This window comes from Sciurus vulgaris (genome assembly GCF_902686455.1).
Source record: "Sciurus vulgaris genome assembly, chromosome: 10".
Lineage (NCBI taxonomy): Eukaryota > Metazoa > Chordata > Mammalia > Rodentia > Sciuridae > Sciurus > Sciurus vulgaris.
In genome coordinates, this window is record NC_136470.1 from 75,689,408 (window position 1) to 75,711,996 (window position 22,589).

The window sequence follows — 22,589 nt, forward strand, 5'->3', positions numbered from 1 at the left end:
CAAAGAATATAAAAGGAATCAAGCAGAAATTCTCAAAGGAATCAATAAACCAAATTAAAAATTCAAAGGAAAGCATCACAAACAGACTAGACTACTTGGAAGACAGAACCTCAGAAAATGAAGACAAAATATAAATAAATAAAGTTGACCACACAGAGAAGATGGTAAGAAACCATGAACAGAACTTCCAAGAAATATGGGATAACATTAAAAGACAAATTTCAGATTTATCGGAATAGATGAAAGTGTGGAGATATAAACCAAAGTAATGCACAATATTTTCAATGGCATATCAGTAAACTTCCAAAATCTAAAGAAATGGAAAATCAACTACAAGAGGCTTACAGGACCCCAAATGTACAAAATTACTGCAGACCCACACCAAGGCACATTATAATAGGAATGACAAACAGAAAAAAGACACAATTTTAAAGGTCGTAAGAGGAAAAAAAATCAAATTACATATAGGGGGCAATCAATTCGGATCTCAGCTGATTTCTCAACCCAGACCCTCAATGCCAGGGGGTCCTAGAACAACACATATCAAGCTCTGAAAGAAAATGGATGCTGAGAATTTTATATCCAGCAAAATTAAGCTTCAGTTTTGAAGATGAAATAAAAACCTTCCATGATAAACAAAAGTTAAAAGAATTCACAACTAGAATGCCTGCACTCCAGAACATTCTCAGCAAAATGTTCCATGAGGAGGAAATGAAGGAAATCAGTGAAAACCAGCAATGGGAGGAACTACACGAAAGGACAGGTCAACCAAGGGAGAAGCAAAATCAAGTTAAAAACCGAAAATAAACCAAAATGACTCGGAATACAAATCATATTTCAATAATAACCCTGAATGTTAATGGTCTAAACTCATCAAGAGACACAGACTGGCAGACTGGATTAAAACAAAGGACCCAACAATATGCCATCTTCAAGAAACTCACCTCCTAGGAAAGATACCCACAGACTGAAGGTGAAAGCTTGGGATAAAACATATCACTCACATGAACAATATAAACTAGCAGGGATTTTCATCCTGATATCAGACAAAGTGGACTCAAACCAAAGGTAGTCAGAAGGGATAAAGGATGACATTTCATACTGCTTAAGGGAATCACACACCAATAAGACATAACAATTGTAAATATATATGCCCCAAACAATGGAGCATTTATGTACATCAAAGAAACCCTTCTCAGTTTCAAGAATCAAATAGACCACAAGACAATAATACTGGGTGATTTTAACACATCTCTCTCTCCACTGGATGGATCTTCCAAACAAAAACTAACAAAGAAACCATAGAATTAAATAATAAAATCAATGATTTAGACTTAACGAACATATATAGAGTATCTCATCCATCAATCAGCAAATATGCTTTCTTCTCAGCAGCACACAGATCCTTCTCTAAAACAGACCATATGTTATGCACAAAGCAACTCCCAGTTAAAACAAAAAAATAGAAATATTACCCTGCATTCTATCAGATCATAATGGGATGAAACAAGAAATCAATGATAAAATAAAAAATAGAAGCTACTCCAACACCTGAAGACTAAATAGCATGCCAGGGAATGATGAATGGATAAAAGAAGAAATCAAGGAGGAAATAAAAAATACTTTGAGGTCAATGAGAACACTGATATAACATATCAAAATCTCCGGGATGCTATGAAGGCAATGCTAACAGGAAAGTTCATTGCATTGAACGCATTCATTAAAAAAATAAAAAGTCAACAAATCAATGACCTAACTTTACATCTCAAAGCCCTAGAAAAATAAGGACAAATCAACACCAAAAGCAGCAGAAGACAGGAAATAATTAAAATCAGAGCAGAAAACAATGAAATTGAAACAAAACAATTCAAAAAATTGACAAAACAAAAAGTTGGCTCTTTGAAAAAATAAATAAAATTGATAAATGCTTAGTCACACTAAGAGAGAGAAAACTCAGATTACTAAAATTCATGATGAAAAAGAAAATATCACAACGTACACTACTGAAATACAGAAGATAATTAGAAACTATTTTGAAAATTTATATTCAAATAAAATAGAAAAACTCAAAGGCATCAACAAATCTCTAGAGACATATGATCTACCAAAACTGATGCATGAAGGACATACACAATTTAAATAGATCATTTTCAAGCAATGAAATAGAAGACACCTTCAAAAGCTTACCAACCAAGAAAACCCAGGACTAGACAGATTCTCAGCCGAGTTCTACAAGACCTTCAAGGAAGGATTAACACCAACACTCCTCAAATTATTACATGAAATAGAAAGGAGGGAACCCTTACAAGCTCATTCTATGAGGCTAGTATCACCCTTTTACCAAAACCAGTCAAAAACATATCAAGGAAAGAAAACTTCAGACCAATATCCCTCATGAACATAGATGCAAAAATCCTCAAAAAAATTCTGGCAAATTGCATACAAAAAATATTAAAAATATAGTGCACTATGATCAAGTAGGGTTCATCCCAGGGATGCAAGCCTGGGTCAACATATGGAAATCAATAAATGTAATATACCACATCACTTAAAAAGACAAGAATCGTATGATTATCTCAATAGATGCAGATAAAGCATTTGACAAAATACAGTACCCCTTCACATTCAAAACACTAGAAAAACTAGGGATAATAGGAATATACCTCCACAGTGTAAAAGCTATCTATGCTAAGCCCATGGCCGATATCATTCTAAATGGAGAAAAACTCTAGCCAGAGCAATCAGACAGATGAAAGAAATTAAAGGGATACAAACAGGAAAAGAAGAACTCAACTATCACTATTTGCTGACATGATCTTATATCTAGAAGATCCAAAAAATTCCACCAGAAAACTTCTAGAACTCATAAATTGAATTCAGCAAAGTAGCAGGATATAAAATCAATACCCATAAATCAAATGCATTTCTATACATAAGTGATGAATCCACTGCAAGAGAAATTAGAAAAAGTACCCCACTCACAATAGCCTCAAAAAAATAAAATACTTGTAATCAATCTTGCAAAAGAGGTGAAAGACCTCTACAATGAAAACTACAGAATACTAAAGAAAGAAACTGAAAGACCTTAGAAGATGGAAAGATCTCCCATGCTCTTGAATAGGCAGAATTAATAATGTCAAAATGGCCATACTACCATAAGTGTCATACCTTTTAAAATCCCAATGACATTCTTCATAGAAATAGAAAAAGCAATCATGAAATTCATTTGGAAAATTAAAAGACCCAAAATAGCCAAGGCAGTCCTTAGCAAGAAAAGTGAAGCAGGAAGCATCACACTACCAGACCTTAGACTATACTGCAGAGCGATAGTAACAAAAATGGCATGGTATTGGCACCAAACCAGATATGTAGACCAATGATACAAAATAGAAGACACAGAGACAAACCCACATAAATACAGTTATCTCAAACTAGAGAAAGGTGCCAAAAACATGAATTGGAGAAAAGACAGCCTATTCAACAAATGGTGCTGGGAAAACTGGAAATCTATATGCAACAAAGTGACATTAAATCCCTAACTCTCATCATGCATAAAAATCAACTCAAAGTGGATCAGAGACTTAGGCACTACAACATAGGAAAGTTATGTCCCATTCATTCTACTGTTTTTCCCATTCCCATCCCTACTCCCTTTCCAACATCCTACCCTGTCCAATCTGGTGAACCTCTACTCCTCCCACTCCCCTGCCTATTCTGAGTCAGGATCCGCTTATCAAAGAAATCATTTAGTGTTCATTTTTTGGGGATTGGCTTATTTCACTTAGCATGATAGTCCCCAGTTCCATCCATTTACCTTCAAATGCCTTAATTTCATTCTTCTTTATGCCCAGCCTGGTTTTTGATACTGAATGAATATTTGCATCTATGTTTACATATGCATTCTCTGAAGAAAAATGACAAAAATGACAATAGTATGCAAAATTATGAATTATAAGCTAAACGGAAATGTTCATGGCTCTGACCACCTTGCTATGATTATTTTAGTATATAATTAAAAATAATTTTTCACCTACTTATTAGGATATTATTGCAAGTACCTGTAGAAGGATTTTTATACATTTTGAAACTGAATTGCTCAGGGCATATTTTGAAAATAGTTGACATTTTATGCTCAGGATAAAGAACAAAATCAAAAACAAATTGTATAATCAAAGATATGCAAAGAAATACATTCTTACTTTTGTCTCTGCTGATCAATCCAGAATTTACAGCTCTTTCTGACAAAGTCACAGCCCATTCCTCGGCCCCAATCTAACTTCTCGGCCATGCTGTAATTTGCTTTATACCAGCTGTGGAAATAATTCAAACAAAGCACCTTTTATTATCACCATCATTTAAATTTACTTCTTTTCTCCTTTGCAATGCTCAGAATCAAATTCAGGGCCACATGCATACCAAGTAAGTGCTCTACCACTAAGCTAAACTTGCTATTCCAATAATGATGATCAATTACTGTCACTTAAAAAACTCCATCATACCAATTACAAATCTCAACAATTAGCAAATCAGGACCTTAAAAAGGACTCAGGAGGCCATCACAAGTGAGCATTTACAAAGTGCTTGTTTCCAAGGGACTGTTGTACAGGATTACTGTGGCAGGGATTGGGTAACCAGTTCTATGCCAAACTACTTTCATATTAGAAAACAAAACAAAACATATTTCCATCGTGATTTTCCAAAGTGATGGGAGTCAAAAAGTAGAAAGCGATTATGTTGTGAGACAAGAGAAATGAGAACAAGCAAACAGAATGAGAGAAAAAGAGAAGCAGAAAAGAAAGAAATAACGGAATTACTGCTTGGCTGTCCTTAACCTAATTAGACTCAGTTGGCTCTAGTTTCTTGCTGTTCTGGCCTTGAATCTTATTTGACATTCCTTGGGGCTCAAGGTGAGACAGGACATTGTGGTGGAAGTGGGTAGCAGAGGGAAGATCAGGACGTGGTTACCAAGAAGCAGAGAGAGAGCTCTGCTCAACAAGAACAACATATAAACCCAAAGCCAGGCCCCCAGGGACCCATCTCCTCCAGGCACACCCTATCTGCCTACAGTTACCACTCACTCAGTCAATCCCTACCATGGGATGAATTTACTGATTGGTTAAGGCCTTCATAACCCAGTCATTTCACCTCTAAACCTTCTTGCATTGTCTCACACATAAGCTTTTGGAGGATACCTCATCTAACCCATAACATGGAGATAACTTCTATTTACAAGAAATACAAGGTACTGTAGAACAAAAATAGACAAGCAAATCCAGAACTCTGGGTCAACAATGAATTAGCTGCAATGAAGAAGAAGAAGAAAAAAAAAAAAGGTGGCAGAGGCATACAAGACTGCTGTACATTGAAAGATCTTATTAAGAGATACAACAACCAGAGTTTTATTTGCATCCTGATTTAAATAAAACAATTGTAAAAAGAGAGATAAAATGATTTTGTGCTTATGAACTAGGTATTAGAGGATATCAAGAAATTATTAATTTTGTTACTGGTAAGTGTGGTTACATTAAACAATGTCCACATATTTTAGGGACTCATGGTACAGTATATAGAAATAAAAGGATGTGATGTCTGTGACTTGCAAGGCAAAAATAAAGAATGTTGCAAATATGATGACATAATTACTATTGAATCCAGTTCAGAAAGCATATAGTGTTCATTTTATTATGTAGATTGTTTTACACATGTATTTTTTATGTATTGGTAAGTTTCATAATAAATATTTAAAAGAATAATATCCCTGAGATGAAGTCTATATGGACATCAAAAATTTGTTACCACTTTGTAGAAAGTAATCTTTAACCTTAAAGCATTGAAGGCTAATGACTTTTCAGGGTGCTATCTGCTACCTCCTAAAATGTGTAAGAATGCTACATTGTTTTACCTTATTGTTTTTCAAATGGACTAAAGGAGAATTAGAAAGTAGATAACTTTTATGGATTCTTTGTCCTGGGGCTAGGGATGTAGCTCAGTAGTACAGTGCTTGCCTAGTATGTACAAGACCGTGGTTTCCATTCCCAGAATTGCAGCAAAACAAAAAAATTACTATAATATCCTAAAACAATGCCCATGACATATTTAAGTTAGCTATAAATAACTTTTCCTTTCCTCTTTTGCTCAGGGATGGTTTTGATTCTAATTGATGGAGACAGGGAGAACAAAATTTCTGAACTTCTTCAACTTCTTGACTCCATACACAAAATAACTTGAATTCTTGTGTGTGTTTGTGTGTGTGTGTGTGTGTGTGTGTGTGTGTGTGTGTGTGTGTGTTACTAGGAATGAAATCCAGGGCCTCATGTATACCAGACAAGTGTTCTATCCCTGAGCCACCCAGTTCTTGTCTTACATTCTTATATCCATTCCTTTTTCCTGAATTAACAGAAGCTAATTCTCATTTAACTTATTTCTCTCTTGGTTCTCTGGATCCTATCCATCTTGCGTTCTCAGGGGAAAAGATGTCTTAATAAAATCCTTTCTTACCTATGTATTCCTCTCTTGTGTAAGCAGATCAGCCTAAGAATTTCTCAGTCCCTTCCATTTTTATTGAAACTGTTCTCAGGGTCAATAATTAGCTCTATATTTTAAAATCCTTATTTCTCTTTGACCACTGCCCAAAAGTTAAGTTATGTCAACTATTTTCATGATTTAATAACACTTATAGTATTGATTTTCAAATTTGATTCCATTTTCAAATGTTTCCTCATGTTATCTTAGAAAAAGCAAGAAGTAATGTTTCCACTAAAGCAGCTCTGATTTTATTGGATATATAAAGGTTCTGTAAAAGATTCATTTAATAACATTTTACTGCTTTACCAGATAGTTTCACTACTTTAAAAACCAGGAACCTACATACCAATTCCATTTATGATTTTGGAAATTATTTAGATAGTTTTTCCTTCATAATATCCAGGCTTTTTCTTATTAGAAAACAAATCTCATTAACATTGCTCTATTTATAACTATACCTCAGGGCCTTAAACAATTATTGAATGAATGAACAGATTTGGTACAGATAATGAACAGCTAAATGCACAAAATCCAATGATCCAATAGTTTTGCTCTGATGTAAAATGTCAGTATTTTCTTAAGCTAATCTTAATATTCATTTCATTTTACTACACAATTCATGTCTTCTCATTGCTGTCTTACCCAGTGTCCTCCATTAATGCCAGAGTGATTCGAGAGAGGACTCGATTCTGGGTGTGAGAACCAGTCATTGCTTCATTCTGAAAATCATCAACAAATTTTAGTTAGAAAATGACTCTGCAATTCCTAATAATTTCTGTGATTTCTCTGATGCATATTTAAAATGTTTCCAGTGAGAGACTGATAAAATATTCACTTAAAAATGGTGAAGTACAAAAACCATCTTTAAAATGACTAGACTGAAGTTTAAAGTCAAATCTATATTTTGCCTCAATGTCTCCATTGTACACAATTTCCCTGGAACGGCAGAAACTAACATTTAAGATGTTATGATGAAAATGAAGATAAATATATGTGAAATCAGACATACTACCGTAAAGATTCTCCAGGCAAAGTAAAGTGAGACACTGTCCAGGTAATTTGGGGTTAGGGAAATAATTACCTGAATTACATAGAAAATACTTTCCTAATCCTTTGTGATCACCAATACTCTAATATGCAAAACAAGTATGACAGAATCCTGAGATCAAAGAATTTATATGAGGAACCTAGAATATCCTCAAGGTATACTATCTACCCAATTTTAATTTATATGATAAAATTCCTTTCTGGAGGTCATCTACAGTGAGGATTCTGTTGCCTCTTAAGGAAGCATATTTCATCTTTGGACAGCTCTAATTTTTCTTCAAATCTTTAAAATGAACATTGGAAAGATGTTCTCAAACTTTAATACCTTCTGACCCAGAAATTCCACTTACAGGAATTTATTCTTTCTCTCTCTTTAAACAAATGTGACCTTGGGTTAACTTTCTAGTTCTGTTCCCCTGGAAACCTAATAAAGGTGGAATGTCAACTGTGTTACCAGGCATTAGTACTTGAGGAAATAAAACCCCCTGAAATGCTTCTGGGCTTGGATTACTGTAAATGAACATGAATACCTGCTGGTAAGCCACAGTTCTGGGACTTCCCTGTGGCAGGGACTTTGAGTATGTTCTTTATAGGGAACTGAAAATTATGTCTATGGAACTGTTAAAAAGATACTGTCCTATTTGGGAAATGGTACTTTTAAAGTCAGGCTGGTTCTTGCATCTGTCTACTTTGGTCTTGTACTGCTGTCCTTGAGTTAGAGGGGGAGGGAGAGAGACACCAATGACAGCCCCTAGATTGCTGTGTTCAGCACACGGAAAGTGACTGACACTGCCATGCTGGCATGCTGTGCATACTTTCTGATACCCTTCCTAAGGACATCTTTTCTCAGTGTGGCCTGTTGGAGTCTTGTGAGTTTGACTGTTTAGCTGCACCTAAGAATATCCCCTGAAACACCAACCCTGGAAAGCACAGCATGTATAAATAAATTGCTCATTATAATTTTTTTAAATTTAAAATTGAAAACATAATTTTTCTTTAACACAGGACTGTTAGGTTACATTTGTATAATATAATACCATATAGCTTTAAAAAATGAGGAAATTTATCCTCAAAACAAAAAAATGAGGAAATCAAAGCATACAGTCTAGTCTGCTAATGTATATATTTCAGTAATGTGAATGAACTCGTGAGATGGTAAATAAAGGGATGAAATCAATATAATCCTGCTAGTTCATTATGATTTTTCCCTGGATGCTAATATTGTACGATGAAGCAATAGTGGCTAAATAAAAAGTACACTAAGATTAAAAAAACAAACAAACAAACAAACAAAGACAGACAGAATAGAGAATGCTATACTGAGTATGATACCTCTTTCCCCTTGGTTCAGTATGGTCAGAGACTCTGCCTGCAAGTACTAATTGCACATCTTCTCTAATTTTGGTACATTTTACTCTTGCCCCTCTTACTCAGATTTATAATTCCACTCAGTTACCCATTGCTAGTTTTTTGTTTTTGGTTTTGCTTTTGTTTTGTACTTGTTGTGGATATTTTTGTTTTGCAGTACTAGAAATGAACCCAGGGGCACTCTATCACTGAGTTATATTCTTGCCCTTTTGTTTATTTACTTTAAATATTTGAGACAGGGTCTCCCCAAGTTGCCTCTGCTGGTCTGGAACTTGCAAATCTGCCTCTGAAATCCAAGCAGCTGGGATTATAGGTCTGTTGTTGTTGAAGGTAGAGATACTAGAGTAGACAAATGACTGCATTTATTGGAAATTTAATGTCTTTTTAAAGTGAGTTAGTAACTTTATTATGATTTATTATTTTTGTTAGTGCTCTGGATACTTGTTTTTCCCACAAGTTTTGTTATTTTTAATGTATCATATTGAAGAATAAGTTCTTTTTTTTTTTTTTTAAGTACTGGGGATGAAACCTAGAGATACTTTACCATCAAGCTACATTCCCAGTCCTTTTTTATTTTGTGATGGGGACTTGCTAAATTGCTGAGGCTGGCCTTGAACTTGTGATCTTCTTGCCTCTACCTCCCAAGCTGCTGGGATTACTGGCATGCCCAGCATAAAAAAGTGAAAGTATATGTTGCATTACAGCAGAAGCATCTGTATTGTCTTGGTAAGATGTCTATAATATATCATTAAGTTTAAAAAGTTATATGAGTTCATTAAGAAAAACTTCTTTGTGTGTATGTATACATACATAAATATACAAAATATTTAAGGAAGAATATAAGACAAGCTTAGTGATTACATTTGGAAAGTGGATTTTAAGAACTGAAGAGGAATCTGTTTAAATATCTTTCCCCATGACTATGAATTACTTGAAAAAAAAAGTCTAGTAAAACTTAAAAATAAACTGACCTCTAATAACCGTTTTTCCCAATGGTTGAGTTCAGTGCCCATACCACCTTGATTTTCAAGTTCCATCCCTTCCAGAATTGGACAATTAAAATGTTTTCGTGCTTCATCCTAACAATCAGAAAAAAAAAAAAAAAAAACACACACACACACACACACAAAAGTACTGTTAGATAATGTCAATTTTTTCATCACATAAATATAACAGACATTAAAAAATTATTTTGGTAAGAGAACTTTTTTAAAAATACATTTTTAAAATTAATTTTGATGGTGCCAAATTCTTCTTTGCTAGGAAATTACTATATATACACATATAAGTACATATATATATTTCTTTTTATACATTTTTATTGGTGCATTATAGTTGTACATAATCATAGGATTTGCTGTTATGTATCCACACATGCATACAATACACAAAATCACAATATAATTTGGCAAAAATTGCTTTTAAGTACATCCCCGCTTTCTCCCCTTCTCACATTCCCTGGTCCCTTTTGTCTATGCTACTGATCTCCTTTTGATTTTCATGAGATGTCCCCAACCCCACTTTCTTTTCCTTTTTCCTCTCTAGCTTCCACATATGAAAGAAAACATATGACCCCTTAATCTTCTGAATTTGACTTATTTTGCTTAACATAATGGTCTCTAGTTCCATCCATTTTCCTGCAAATAAAATAATTTCGTTTTTCTTTATGACTGAATAGAACTCAACTGTGTTCTACACTACACACACTACATTTTCTTTATCCTTTCATCTGTTGATGGACACCTAAGCTGGTTCCATAGTTTGGCTATTGTGAATTGTGCTGCTAAAACACAGGTCTACTATGATGTGACTTTTAGTCTGTTTTTTTTTTTTTTTTTTTTTTTTACATTAGGTGTATTTTATTATGATTTCTTTTTTTCTGCTTTTTTATTGGTGCATTATAGTGATACATAATGATGGAATTTGTTGTTATGTATTTGTACATGCACACGATATAACAATGTAATATGGCCCAGCATCTCCCCACACCCTCCTCACCTCCCACCCACTGATCTCTTTCCTTTAATGATCTCCTTTTGCTTTTCATGAGATTTGTGTCCCCTCCACCTTTCTTTCCCTTTTTCCTCTTTAGCTTCCACAGATGAGAAAAAATATATGACCCCTGACCTTCTGAGTTTAGTTATTTCACTTAACATAATGGTGTCTAGTTCTATCTTTTTCCCTGTAAATGACATAATTTCATTTTTTTTTATGGCTGAATAAAACTCCATTGTCTATATCTACCACAATTCCATTCATTCACTGATGGACACCTAGGCTGGTTCCATAGTTTGCTATGGTGAATTATGCTGCTATAAACATGGGTAAGCATGCATCACTGTAGTCTGATGACTTTAATTCTTTAGGCTAAACACTGAGGACTGGTATAGAGGGATCATATGGTGGTGATCCATGCCTAGAGTCTTTTGAGGAACCTCCATACTGATTTCCATAGTGGTCGTGCTAATTTACAATCCCACCAACAGTGTAAGGGTTCTTTTTTCTCCATATCCTCTCCAGCATTTATTATTATTTGTATTCTTGATGACTGCCATTCTGACTGGTGTGAGATGAAATCTCAGTGTTATTTTGATTTGCATTTCCCTAAATATGAATGATGTTGAACATTTTTCCATGATTTGTTGACCATTTGCATTTCTTCTTCTTCTTCTTTTTTTTTTTTTTGTTGTTGTGCTGGGGATTGAGCCCAAGGCCTTGTGCTTTAAGGCAAGCACTCTACCAACTGAGCTACATCCCCAGCCCTTGCAATTCTTCTTTTGAGAAGTGTCTGTTTAATTCATTTGACCACTTATTAATTGAGCGATTTCAATTTTTGGTATAATATTTTTTGAGTTCTTTATATATTCTAGATATTAATCCTGTCAGAAGATTAGCTAATGAAGATTTCCTCCCATTCTGTAGGTTCTCTCTTCACATTCCTAAATGTTTCCTTTGCTGTACAGAAGCTTTTTAATCTGATGCCATCTCATTTATTAACTCTTGGCATTATTTCCTGAGCTTTAGGGGTCCTGTTGAGAAAGTCATTGCCTGTGCCTAAAGCTGGAGTGTTGACCCTACATTTTCTTCTAGGAGTTGTATTATTTCTGGACTACTTCCTAGTTCTTTGATCCATTTTTGAATTGATTTTTTTAGTTACATATATTTTTAAAAAGTTACAGACTTATGATTTCCACTTAAAATTTTTATTTCACCAACAGTTGTTTTAAATTGTTTTTTGTAAATTTATAATTTATAGTTGTATATATTTATAGGGTTCAAAGTGATATGATTTATGAATATAAGGTAGAATAATTAAATCAAGCCAATTAACTTATAAATCATCTCAAGTAGATATCTTTTTTGGTGATAAGAACATTTGAAATTTACTCCTTCAGGAATTTTGAAATGAACAATACAATATTAACTATATTCACCATGTTTTACAATGAATATAAACTAAAAAAAATCAGGAAACTTATTCCTCCTTAGATTTTGTACCATTTGACCATCATCTCTCCATTCCTTTCCCTCAAACCTCTGAAACTACCATTCTATTCCATTTCTATGCATTTCATTTAGATACCACATAACATGTTTATAATAACATAATAATGTTCCATTATTTGTCTTTCTGTGCCAGGCTTACTTCACTTAGTATAATGTTCTTTAATTCCATCCATCTTGTCATAAATGACAGAATTTTCCTCCTTTTTAAGGCTAAATAGTAATCCCACTGTGTATATATTGTCTATTCTCTTTACTTATTAATCCATTGCTGGACACAGGTTGATTTCACAACTTGGCTATTGTGAATAGTGCTGCAATGAACATGGAAGCACAGACATCCCTTTGACAAAACAGATTTCAAATCTTTTGCATAAATACCCATAGGTGGGATTGCTGGATCATATGGTATTTTTATTTTTAGAGGAACTTCCATCGATTTTTCCATAATGGCTGTACTAATTTGCATTTCCATTAACAGAGTACAAGGGTTCTCTTTTCTCTACATCCTCATAATACTTGTTATCCTGTTGTCTTTTTTTAAAATATTTTTTAGATGTTGATAGACCTTTATTTTATTCATTCATTTATATGTGGTGCTGGAATCAAACCCAGTGCCTCACACATGCTAGGTAAGTGCTCTGCCACTGGGACACACCAGTCCTCCTCTGTTGTTTTGATAACAGCCATTCTGACACGTGAGACATATTATTGTAGTTTTAATTCACATTTCCCTAGTGATTAGTGATGTCAAACATTTTTTCATATCTTTTAGTCATTTGTATGTCTTTTTTTGAGAAATGTCTATTCATATTCCTTGCCCATTTTCAATCTGAGTTTTTAGTTTTCTTGTTATTAAGTTCTTCATTTTTAGATAGTAACCTCTATCATATATATGACTTACAATTTCTTTCTCCCAATCCACAAATTTTCTCTCTACACCGTTGATTGTTTCCTTTGGTATATGGATTTTTTTCAACACTTTAATGTTTTTTTACAATTTAATAAATAGTTCTCTTGATTGCAGAGATACAAGGCTACTTGATAGCATTCAGAAACATCACAGTAATGGTAGGTTTCCTGATCACAGTCTTTGATAATTAAAAAAAGGAGTTATGTAAATGAAACTGCTGTCAAAACACTGAGACTACATTTATAAGTCCATCACTTTCAAGGATGGTTGATAAATTGGGCATAATTTCCCCCAAATAACCTTGCCTCTTTGTTTCATAAGGCACAACTCACTCATGTTTACCTAAATGGCAATATCTTTGGTAATAACATTCAAAGTTGAACATATTGGATACAAAGGATGTTTATTCACATCAAGTATTGGTGGGCAATAGATGGCTTTCAGTTCAGGATATGTTACATGGGTCTTCTTGAAATGTAAATCCCTGGTTCTCAAGAATCTTTCAAATACAGGTGGTTTATTTATAAAGTCATATTCAAGAAAGCAGACTCTAGCAACTATCCTCCTCTATACCTTCTTTTTTCTCTTTACTATTTAAATAACTTTTAATACTTCTGTTTCTCCCTGGGCATGAATGTTGGGCAGAAGGACTTTATTATTTTCCTGATGTCTCTTTTCTGTTTTGTATAATCATGTTAGAAAGTACTTTTAATTGGGACTGTCCTCTGTCCAGTAGACAGGACTGTACTGCTCCCTGTGGAGTCTTTTCATCATTCTTTTGGTTAGTGTTTCTCTTTTTAAGCACCTTGATAGTCGTTTTCATTTGTATTTTTTCAGCACAGTGCTATTTATGGTAGCCCTTAGTCTTTGGGCCAATCTTTTTTTTTCCTCCCTCTTTGAACATTCATGAGACTCTAGACTTTCCTTCTTTCTGTTTTTCTCATGGTAATCCAAACAATATCCACAGTATATATATTGTAATTAAATATACTCTTTTTATAAAATCACAGGCCACACAGCTTCCTGACTGCAAGGAAACTCAATTTTTGGGTCTCTGAGACCCAAGAGCTTATTCTGTACAATCCAAAAAGGGAAAGCCAGAAGTGTTTACTTTGATATAATCTCACTTGTCTATCTTTGTTTTTGTTGTCTGTGCTTCTGGAGTTAATAAAAACAAAAAAATATTTTCCAGATCAATGTTGTATAACTTTCCCACTGTTTTATTCTAGTACTTTATATATTTGGAGTTGCTTTTTGCATAAAGTATTAAATAAAGGTCCAAATCTATTCTGTGTATGGATATCTAGTTTTCCAATTGATTGAAGAGACAATCTTTTTCCCACTGTGTATGCTTGGCACCTCTAAAAACAACCCAACTGACCATATATGCATGGGTTCATTTCTGGGCTTTCTATTCTGTTCTATTGCCTGATGTGTCTATTTTTGTGCCAGTACCATGTTGTTCAAACTACTACAGTAGTTCTCCCTTATCTGTAAGGGATACATTCCAAGACCCCCATCAGATGCCTGAAATCCTGACAGTACTGAACCTACACTATGCTTTTTCCCATGTATACATACCTATGGTAACAGTTTAATTTACAAGTTAGGAATTGGAAGAGATGAATAATAATTAATAATAAAATAACAATATACTATATTACAGTTATTTAAAACTCATAAACGGTTTACTTCAAGAATTTTCCATTTAATATTTTTGAACTTAAGATGGGTAAAAAGCAATGCCTCAGACAAAGGGGGGATTACTGTACTATGAAATCAGGTAATGTGAGCCCCCAGTTTTGTTCTTTTTACTCATGATTGCTTTGGCTGTTAGGAGTTTTTTTGGTTCCATATGAACTTTAGAATTGTTTGTTTCTATTTCTGGGAAAAAGAACATTTGAATTTTGATCAGGGTTGCACTGAATCTGTAACTCTCTGGGGTAGCATGGATATTTTAGCACTATTAACTACAGGAATTTATCTATTTCTTCTACGTTATCAAATCTGTTGGCATAGCTGAGTGCAGTGGCAACACCTGTAATCCCAGTAGCTCAGGAGGCTGAGGAAAAAGGATGGCAAGTTCAAAGTCAGCCTCAGCAACTTAGCAAGGCCCTAAGCAACTTTGTGAGACCCTGTCTCAAAAAAAAAATATAAAGGGTTGGGGATGTAGCTCAACAGTTCAGACCCCCTAGGTTCAATTCCCTGGTACCAAAAAAAAAAAAAAAAAAAAAAAGGAAGAAAGAAAAAGACAAATTGTTGGCATATAACTGTTCATAGTAGTCTCTTATGATCCTCTGTATTTCTGTGGTATCAGATGTAATGTCTCCTCTTTCATTTATACTTTATTTCAGTCCTCTTCCTTTATTTCCTTTGTCTAGCTAATGTTTTATCAATTTTATCTTTAAAAAAATTTTTTTAAGTTTCATTGATCTTTTGTAATTGTTTTCTAGTCTCCATTTCACAAATTCTTACTTTGTTCTTTATCATTTCCTTCCTTCCTCTCACTTTGGTCTTAGTTTGTTCATCTATTTCTACTTCTTAGAGGAGTAATGCAAAGTTGTTTATTTTAGATTTTTTTTTTTTTTTTTTTGTACCAGGGATTGAACCCAGAGGCACTTAATCAATGAGCCACTTGCCCCAGCCCTTTTTAAAAATATTTTATTTAAAGACAGGGTTTTGCTTAGTTACTTAGGGCCTCACTAAGTTGCTGAGGCTGGCTTTGAACTCGAGATCCTCCTGCCTCAGCCTCCCATGCAGCTGGGATTCCAGGTATGTGCCACCACATCTGGGTCCTTTCTTCTTTTTTGATGTAGTTGTTTTTTGCTATAAACTTTCCTCTTAGAACCACTTTTCCTATATCCTGTAAGTTTTAGTATGTTGTGTGTTCATTTTCATTTATTTAAAGATATTTCAACATCTTGAGATTTTGAAAAATTTCCCCTTTATTTCCTCAACGCACTGAATATTCAGGAATATTTTTTTAAATTCATTTTTATTGTAAACAAATGGGATACATCTTGTTTCCTGTTTGTACATGAAGTAGAGGCATACCATTTGTGTAATCATACATTTACATAGGGTAATACTGTTTGATTCATTCAGTTATTATTTTTTCTCCCCCGCCACCCCTCCCACCCCTCTTATTCCTCTATAGAGTGCCTCCTTCCTCCATTCTTGCCCCCTTGCCACCCCCTATATGTGTCATCATCTGCTTATCAGTGAGATCATTCGTCCTTTGGTTTTTTGAGATTGGCTTATCTCACTTAGCATGATATTCTCCAACTGCGTCCATTTGCCTGCAAATGTCATGATTTTATTCTTCTTTATGGCTGCCATTGTATATATATACTACAGTTTCTTTATAGATTCATCAATTGAAGGACATCTAAAATGGTTCCACAATCTAGCTATTGTAAATTGAGCAGCTATGAACATTGATGTGACTGCATCTCTGTAGTATGCTGATTTTAAGTCCTTTGGGTATAGGCCAAGGAGTGGGATAGCTGGGTCAAATGGTGGTTCCATTCCAAGTTTTCTAAGGAATCTCCACACTGCTTTCCAGAGTGGCTGCACTAATTTGCAGCCCCACCAGCAATGTATGAGTGTACCTTTTTCCCCACATCCTCGCCAACACCTGTTGTTGCTTGTATTCTTGATAATCCCCATTCTAATTGGGGTGAGATGAAATCATAGGGTACTTTTGATTTGCATTTCTCTAATTACTAGAGATGTTGAACATTTTTTCATATATCTGTTGATTGCTTGTAGATCTTATTCTGTGAAGTGTCTGTTCATATCCTTAGCCCATTTGTTGATTGGGTTATTTGTATTCTTAGTGTAGAGTTTTTTGAGTTCTTTATAGATTCGGGAAATTAGCGCTCTATCTGAAGTGTGAGTGGCAAACATTTTCTCCCACTCTATAGGCTTTCTCTTTGCATTGCTGATAGTTTTCTTTGCTGAGAGAAAGCTATTTAGTTTGAACCTGTCCAAGTTCTTGATTTTTGCTTTTATTTCTTGTGCTATGGGAGTCCTGTTAAGGAAGTCTGATCCTAAGCCAACAAGTTTTAGATTCGGACCTACTCTTTCTTCTATAAGATGAAGGATCTCTGGTCTGATTTCAAGGTCCTTGATCCATTGTAAGTTGAGCTTTGTGCAGGGTGAGAGATAGGGGTTTAGTTTCATTCTGTTACATATGGATTTCCAGTTTTCCCAGCACCATTTGTTGAAGAGTCTATCTTTTCTCCATTGCATATTTTTGGCACCTTTGTCTAGTATGAGAAAATTGTATTTATTTGGGTTTGTGTCCATGTCCTCTATTTTATACCATTGATCTACCTGTCTATTTTGGTGCCAATACCATGCCGTTTTTGTTACTATTGCTTTGTAGTATAGTTGAAGTGCTGGTATTGTGATACCCCCTGCTTCACTCTTCCTGCTAAGGATTGCTTTAGCTATTCTGGGTTTCTTATTCTTCCAGATGAATTTCATGATTGCTTGCTCTATTTCTGTAAGGTACGTCATTGGGATTTTTTTTCTTTTTTTTCTTTTTTTTTTTTTTTCTCTGAATTTCTTTTTTTTTTTTTTTCATTTTTTTTTTATTGTAAACAAATGGGATACATATTGTTTCTCTGTTTGTACATGGCGTAAAGGCATACCATTTCTGCAATCATAAATTTACATAGAGTAATGTTGTTTGATTCATTCTGTTATTTTTTCCCTTCCCCCCACCCCTCCCACCCCTCTTTACCCTCTATACAGTCCTTCCTTCCTCCATACTTGCCCCCCTCCCTAACCCTAACTCTAACCCTAACATTTACCCTTCCCTCCCCCCCATTATGTGTCATCCTCCACTTATTAGCGATATCATTCGTCCTTTGGCTTTTTGAGATTGGCTTATCTCACTTAGCATGATATTCTCCAATTTCATCCATTTGCCTGCAAATGCCATAATTTTATCATTCTTTATGGCTGAGTAATATTCCATTGTATATATATACCACAGTTTCTTTATCCACTCATCAATTGAAGGGCATCTAGGTTGGTTCCACAGTCTGGCTATTGTGAATTGAGCAGCTATGAACATTGATGTGGCTGTATCTCTGCAGTATGCTGATTTTAAGTCCTTTGGGTATAGGCCAAGGAGTGGGATAGCTGGGTCAAATGGAGGGTCCATTCCAAGTTTTCTAAGGAATCTCCACACTGCTTTCCAGAGTGGCTGCACTAATTTCAGCCCCACCAGCAATGTATGAGTGTACCTTTTTCCCCACATCCTCGCCAACACCTGTTGTTGCTCGTATTCTTGATAATCGCCATTCTAATTGGGGTGAGATGGAATCTTAGGGTGGTTTTGATTTGCATTTCTCTTATTACTAGAGATGTTGAACATTTTTCCATATGTTTGTTGATTGCTTGTAGATCTTCTTCTGTGAAGTGTCTATTCATTTCCTTAGCCCATTTGTCGACTGGATTATTTGAATTTTTGGAGTAGAGTTTTTTGAGTTCTTTATAGATTCTGGAGATTAGTGCTCTATCTGAAGTATGATTGGCAAAGATATTCTCCCACTCTGTAGGCTCTTTCTTCGCATTGCTGATAGTTTCCTTTGCTGAGAGAAAGCTTTTTAGTTTGAATCTATCCCAGTGGTTGATTCTAGCTTTTATTTCTTGTGCTATGGGAGTCCTGTTAAGGAAGTCTGGTCCTAGACCAACAAGGTGAAGATTTGGACCTACTTTTTCTTCTATAATCTGCAGGGTCTCTGGTCTGATTCCAAGGTCCTTAATCCATTTTGAGTTTAGTTTCGTACATGGTGAGAGAGATGGGTTTAGTTTCATTCTGTTGCATATGGATTTCCAATTCTCCCAGCACCATTTGTTGAAGAGGCTATCTTTTCTCCATTGCATATTTTTGGCCCCTTTGTCTAGTATGAGAAAATTGTATTTATGTGGGTTTGTGTCCGTGTCCTCTATTCTGTACCATTGATCTACCTTTCTATTTTGATACCAATACCATGCCGTTTTGGTTACTATTGCTTTGTAGTATACTTGAAGTTCTGTTATTGTGATACCCCGTGTTTCACTCTTCCTGCTAAGGATTGCTTTAGCTATTCTGGGTTTCTTATTCTTCCAGATGAATTTCATAATTGCTTGCTCTATTTCTGTAAGGTACGTCATTGGGATTTTAATTGGAATTGCATTGAATTTGTATAGCACTTTTGGTAGTATGGCCATTTTGACAATATTAATTCTTCCTTCCAAGAACATGGAAGATCTTTCCATCTTCTAAGGTGTTCTTTAATTTCTTTCTTTAGTGTTGTATAGTTCTCATTGTAGAGGTCTTTCACCTCTTTTGTGAGATTGATTCCCAAGTATTTTATTTTTTTCGAGGCTATTTTGAATGGGGTAGTTTTCCTAATTTCTCTTTCTGAAGATTCATCACTTATGTATAAAAATGCGTTGGATTTATGGGCATTGATCTTGTAACCTGCTACTTTACTGAATTCACTTATGAGTTCTAAGAGTTTTCTGGTGGAATTTCCAGGTTCCTCTAAATATATAATCATGTCATCAGCGAACAGGGATAGTTTGAGTTCTTCTTTTCCAATTTGTATCCCTTTAATTTCTTTGGTTTGTCTAATTGCTCTGGCCAGAGTCTCAAGAACGATGTTGAATAGAAGTGGTGAAAGAGGGCATCCCTGCCTTGTTCCCGTTTTTAGGGGGAATGCTTTTAGTTTTTCACCATTTAGAATGATATTAGCCATGGGTTTAGCATAAATGGCCTTTACAATGTTAAGGAATGTTCCCACTATCCCAATTTTTTCTAGTGTTTTGAGCATGAAGGGGTGCTGTATTTTATCAAACGCTTTTTCTGCATCTATTGAAATAACCATGTGATTCTTGACTTTAAGTCTATTAATATAGTGAATTACGTTTATTGATTTCCTGATGTACCAACCTTACATTTCTGGGATGAAACCCACTTGATCATGGTGCACTATCTTTTTAATATGTTTTTGTATGCGATTTGCTAAAATTTTGTTGAGAATTTTTGCGTCGATGTTCATTAAGGATATTGGTCTGAAATTTTCTTTCCTTGATGAGTCTCTGTCTGGTTTAGGTATCAATGTGATATTGGCTTCATAGAATGAGTTTGGGAGGGTTCCCTCCTCTTCTATTTTATGGAATACTTTGAGAAGTATTGGAATGAGCTCTTCTTTAAAGGTTTTGTAAAACTCGGCTGAGAACCCATCTGGTCCCGGACTTTTCTTTGTTGGTAGGTTTTTGATGACTTCTTCTATTTCAGTACTTGAAATTGGTCTATTTAAATTGTTTATGTCCTCCTCGTTCAGTTTAGTCAATTCATATGTCTCTAGAAACCTGTTGATGTCTTCGAAATTTTCTATTTTGTTGGAGTATAGATTTTCAAAATAGCTTCTAATTATGTTTTGTATTTCAGTCCTGTCTGTTGTGATATTTCCTTGTTCATTCCAAATTTTAGTGATTTGAGTTTTCTCTCGTCTTCTCTTTGTTAGTGTGGCTAAAGGTTTATCAATTTTGTTTATTTTTTCGAAGAACCAACTATTTATTTTGTCAATTTTTTGTACTGTTTCTTTTGTTTCAATTTCATTGATTTCAGCTCTGAGTTTAACTATTTCCTGTCTTCTACTACTTTTGGTGCTGGTCTGTTCTTCTTTTTCTAGGGCTTTGAGCTGTAGTGTTAGGTCGTTTATTTGTTGAGTTTTACTTCTTTTATTAAATGCGCTCCATGAAATAAATTTCCCTCTAAGTACTGCTTTCATAGTGTCCCAGAGATTTTGATATGATGTTTCTTTGTTCTCATTTACCTCTAAGAATCTTTTAATTTCCTTCCTAATATCTTCTGTTATCCATTCATCATATAATAGCATATTGTTTAATCTCAAGGTGTTGGAATAGTTTCTGTGTTTTACTCTTTCATTTATTTCTAACTTCAATCCATTATGATCTGATAGAATACATGCTAGTGTCTCTAACTTCTTGTATTTGCTAACATTAGCTTTGTGGCATAATATATGGTCTATTTTAGAGAAGGATCCATGTGCTGCTGAGAAGAAAGTGTATTCGCTCTTGGTTGGATGGTATATTCTATAAATGTCCGTTAAGTCTAAATTATTGATTGTGTTATTGAGATCCATGGTTTCTTTGTTCAATTTTTGTCTGGAAGATCTGTCCAGTGGTGAGAGAGGTGTGTTAAAATCACCTAGTTTTATTGTGTTATGGTCTATTTGATTTCTGAAATTGAGAAGGATTTGTTTGACATACATGGATGAGCCACTGTTTGGGGCATAGATGTTTATGATTGTTATATCTTGCTGATTTATGCTTCCCTTAAGAAGTATGAAATGTCCTTCTTTATCCCTTCTGACTAACTTTGGCTTGAAGTCCACATTATCGGAAATGAGAATGGATACTCCAGCTTTTTTGCTGATTCCATGTGCATGGTATGTTTTTCCCCATCCTTTCACCTTTAGTCTATGGATATCTGTTTCTATGAGGTGAGTCTCTTGCAGGCAACATATTGTTGGATCTTTCTTTTTAATCCAGTTTGCCAGTCTATGTCTTTTGATTGATGAATTCAGTCCATTAACATTCAGGGTTATTATAGAGAAATGATTTGGTTTCCCGGTCATTTGGTTCATTTTTAAAATTTTGTTTATTTATTTGTTTGACACAACTTGTTTCCTCCTTTATTTGACAATTCCTTTAGGATAATTCCTCCCTTTGATGATTTGCTTCTTTGTTTTTCATCTCTTCTTCATGGAATATTTTGCTGAGAATGTTCTGTAATGCTGGCTTTCTTTTTGTAAATTCTTTTAGCTTTTGTTTATCATGGAAGGATTGTATTTCATCGTCAAATTTGAAGGTAAGTTTTGCTGGGTATAAGATTCTTGGTTGGCATCCATTTTCTTTCAGGGCTTGAAAAATGTTGTTCCAGGCCCTTCTAGCTTTTAGGGTCTGGATTGAAAAATCTGCTGATATCCGTATTGGTTTCCCCCTGAATGTAATTTGGTTCTTTTCTCTCACAGCCTTTAAAATTCTGTCTTTATTTTGTATGTTAGGTATTTTCATTATAATGTGCCTTGGTGTGGGTCTGTTGTAATTTTGTGTATTTGGAGTCCTATAAGCCTCTTGAACTTGATTTTCCATTTCATTCTTCAGATTTGGGAAATTTTCTGATATTATTTCATTAAATAAA

The 22,589-nt window shown here is 34.7% G+C and overlaps 1 protein-coding gene across 4 annotated transcripts in view; it reads right to left on the reverse strand.

The window, feature by feature from the left end:
• The window catches only part of LMLN (leishmanolysin like peptidase), a 103,665-nt gene that overhangs the window by 37,868 nt on the left and 43,208 nt on the right, over window positions 1-22,589 (reverse strand). For all 4 annotated transcript variants that reach the window (XM_079156223.1, XM_079156221.1, XM_079156220.1 and 1 more), the window contains exons 10-12: window positions 9,912-10,019; window positions 7,168-7,244; window positions 4,200-4,310 (exon numbers count right to left, since the gene is read on the reverse strand). In XM_079156223.1, the coding sequence (XP_079012349.1) occupies window positions 4,200-4,310; window positions 7,168-7,244; window positions 9,912-10,019 (296 nt within the window). The remainder of the gene's footprint in view (window positions 1-4,199; window positions 4,311-7,167; window positions 7,245-9,911; window positions 10,020-22,589) is intronic.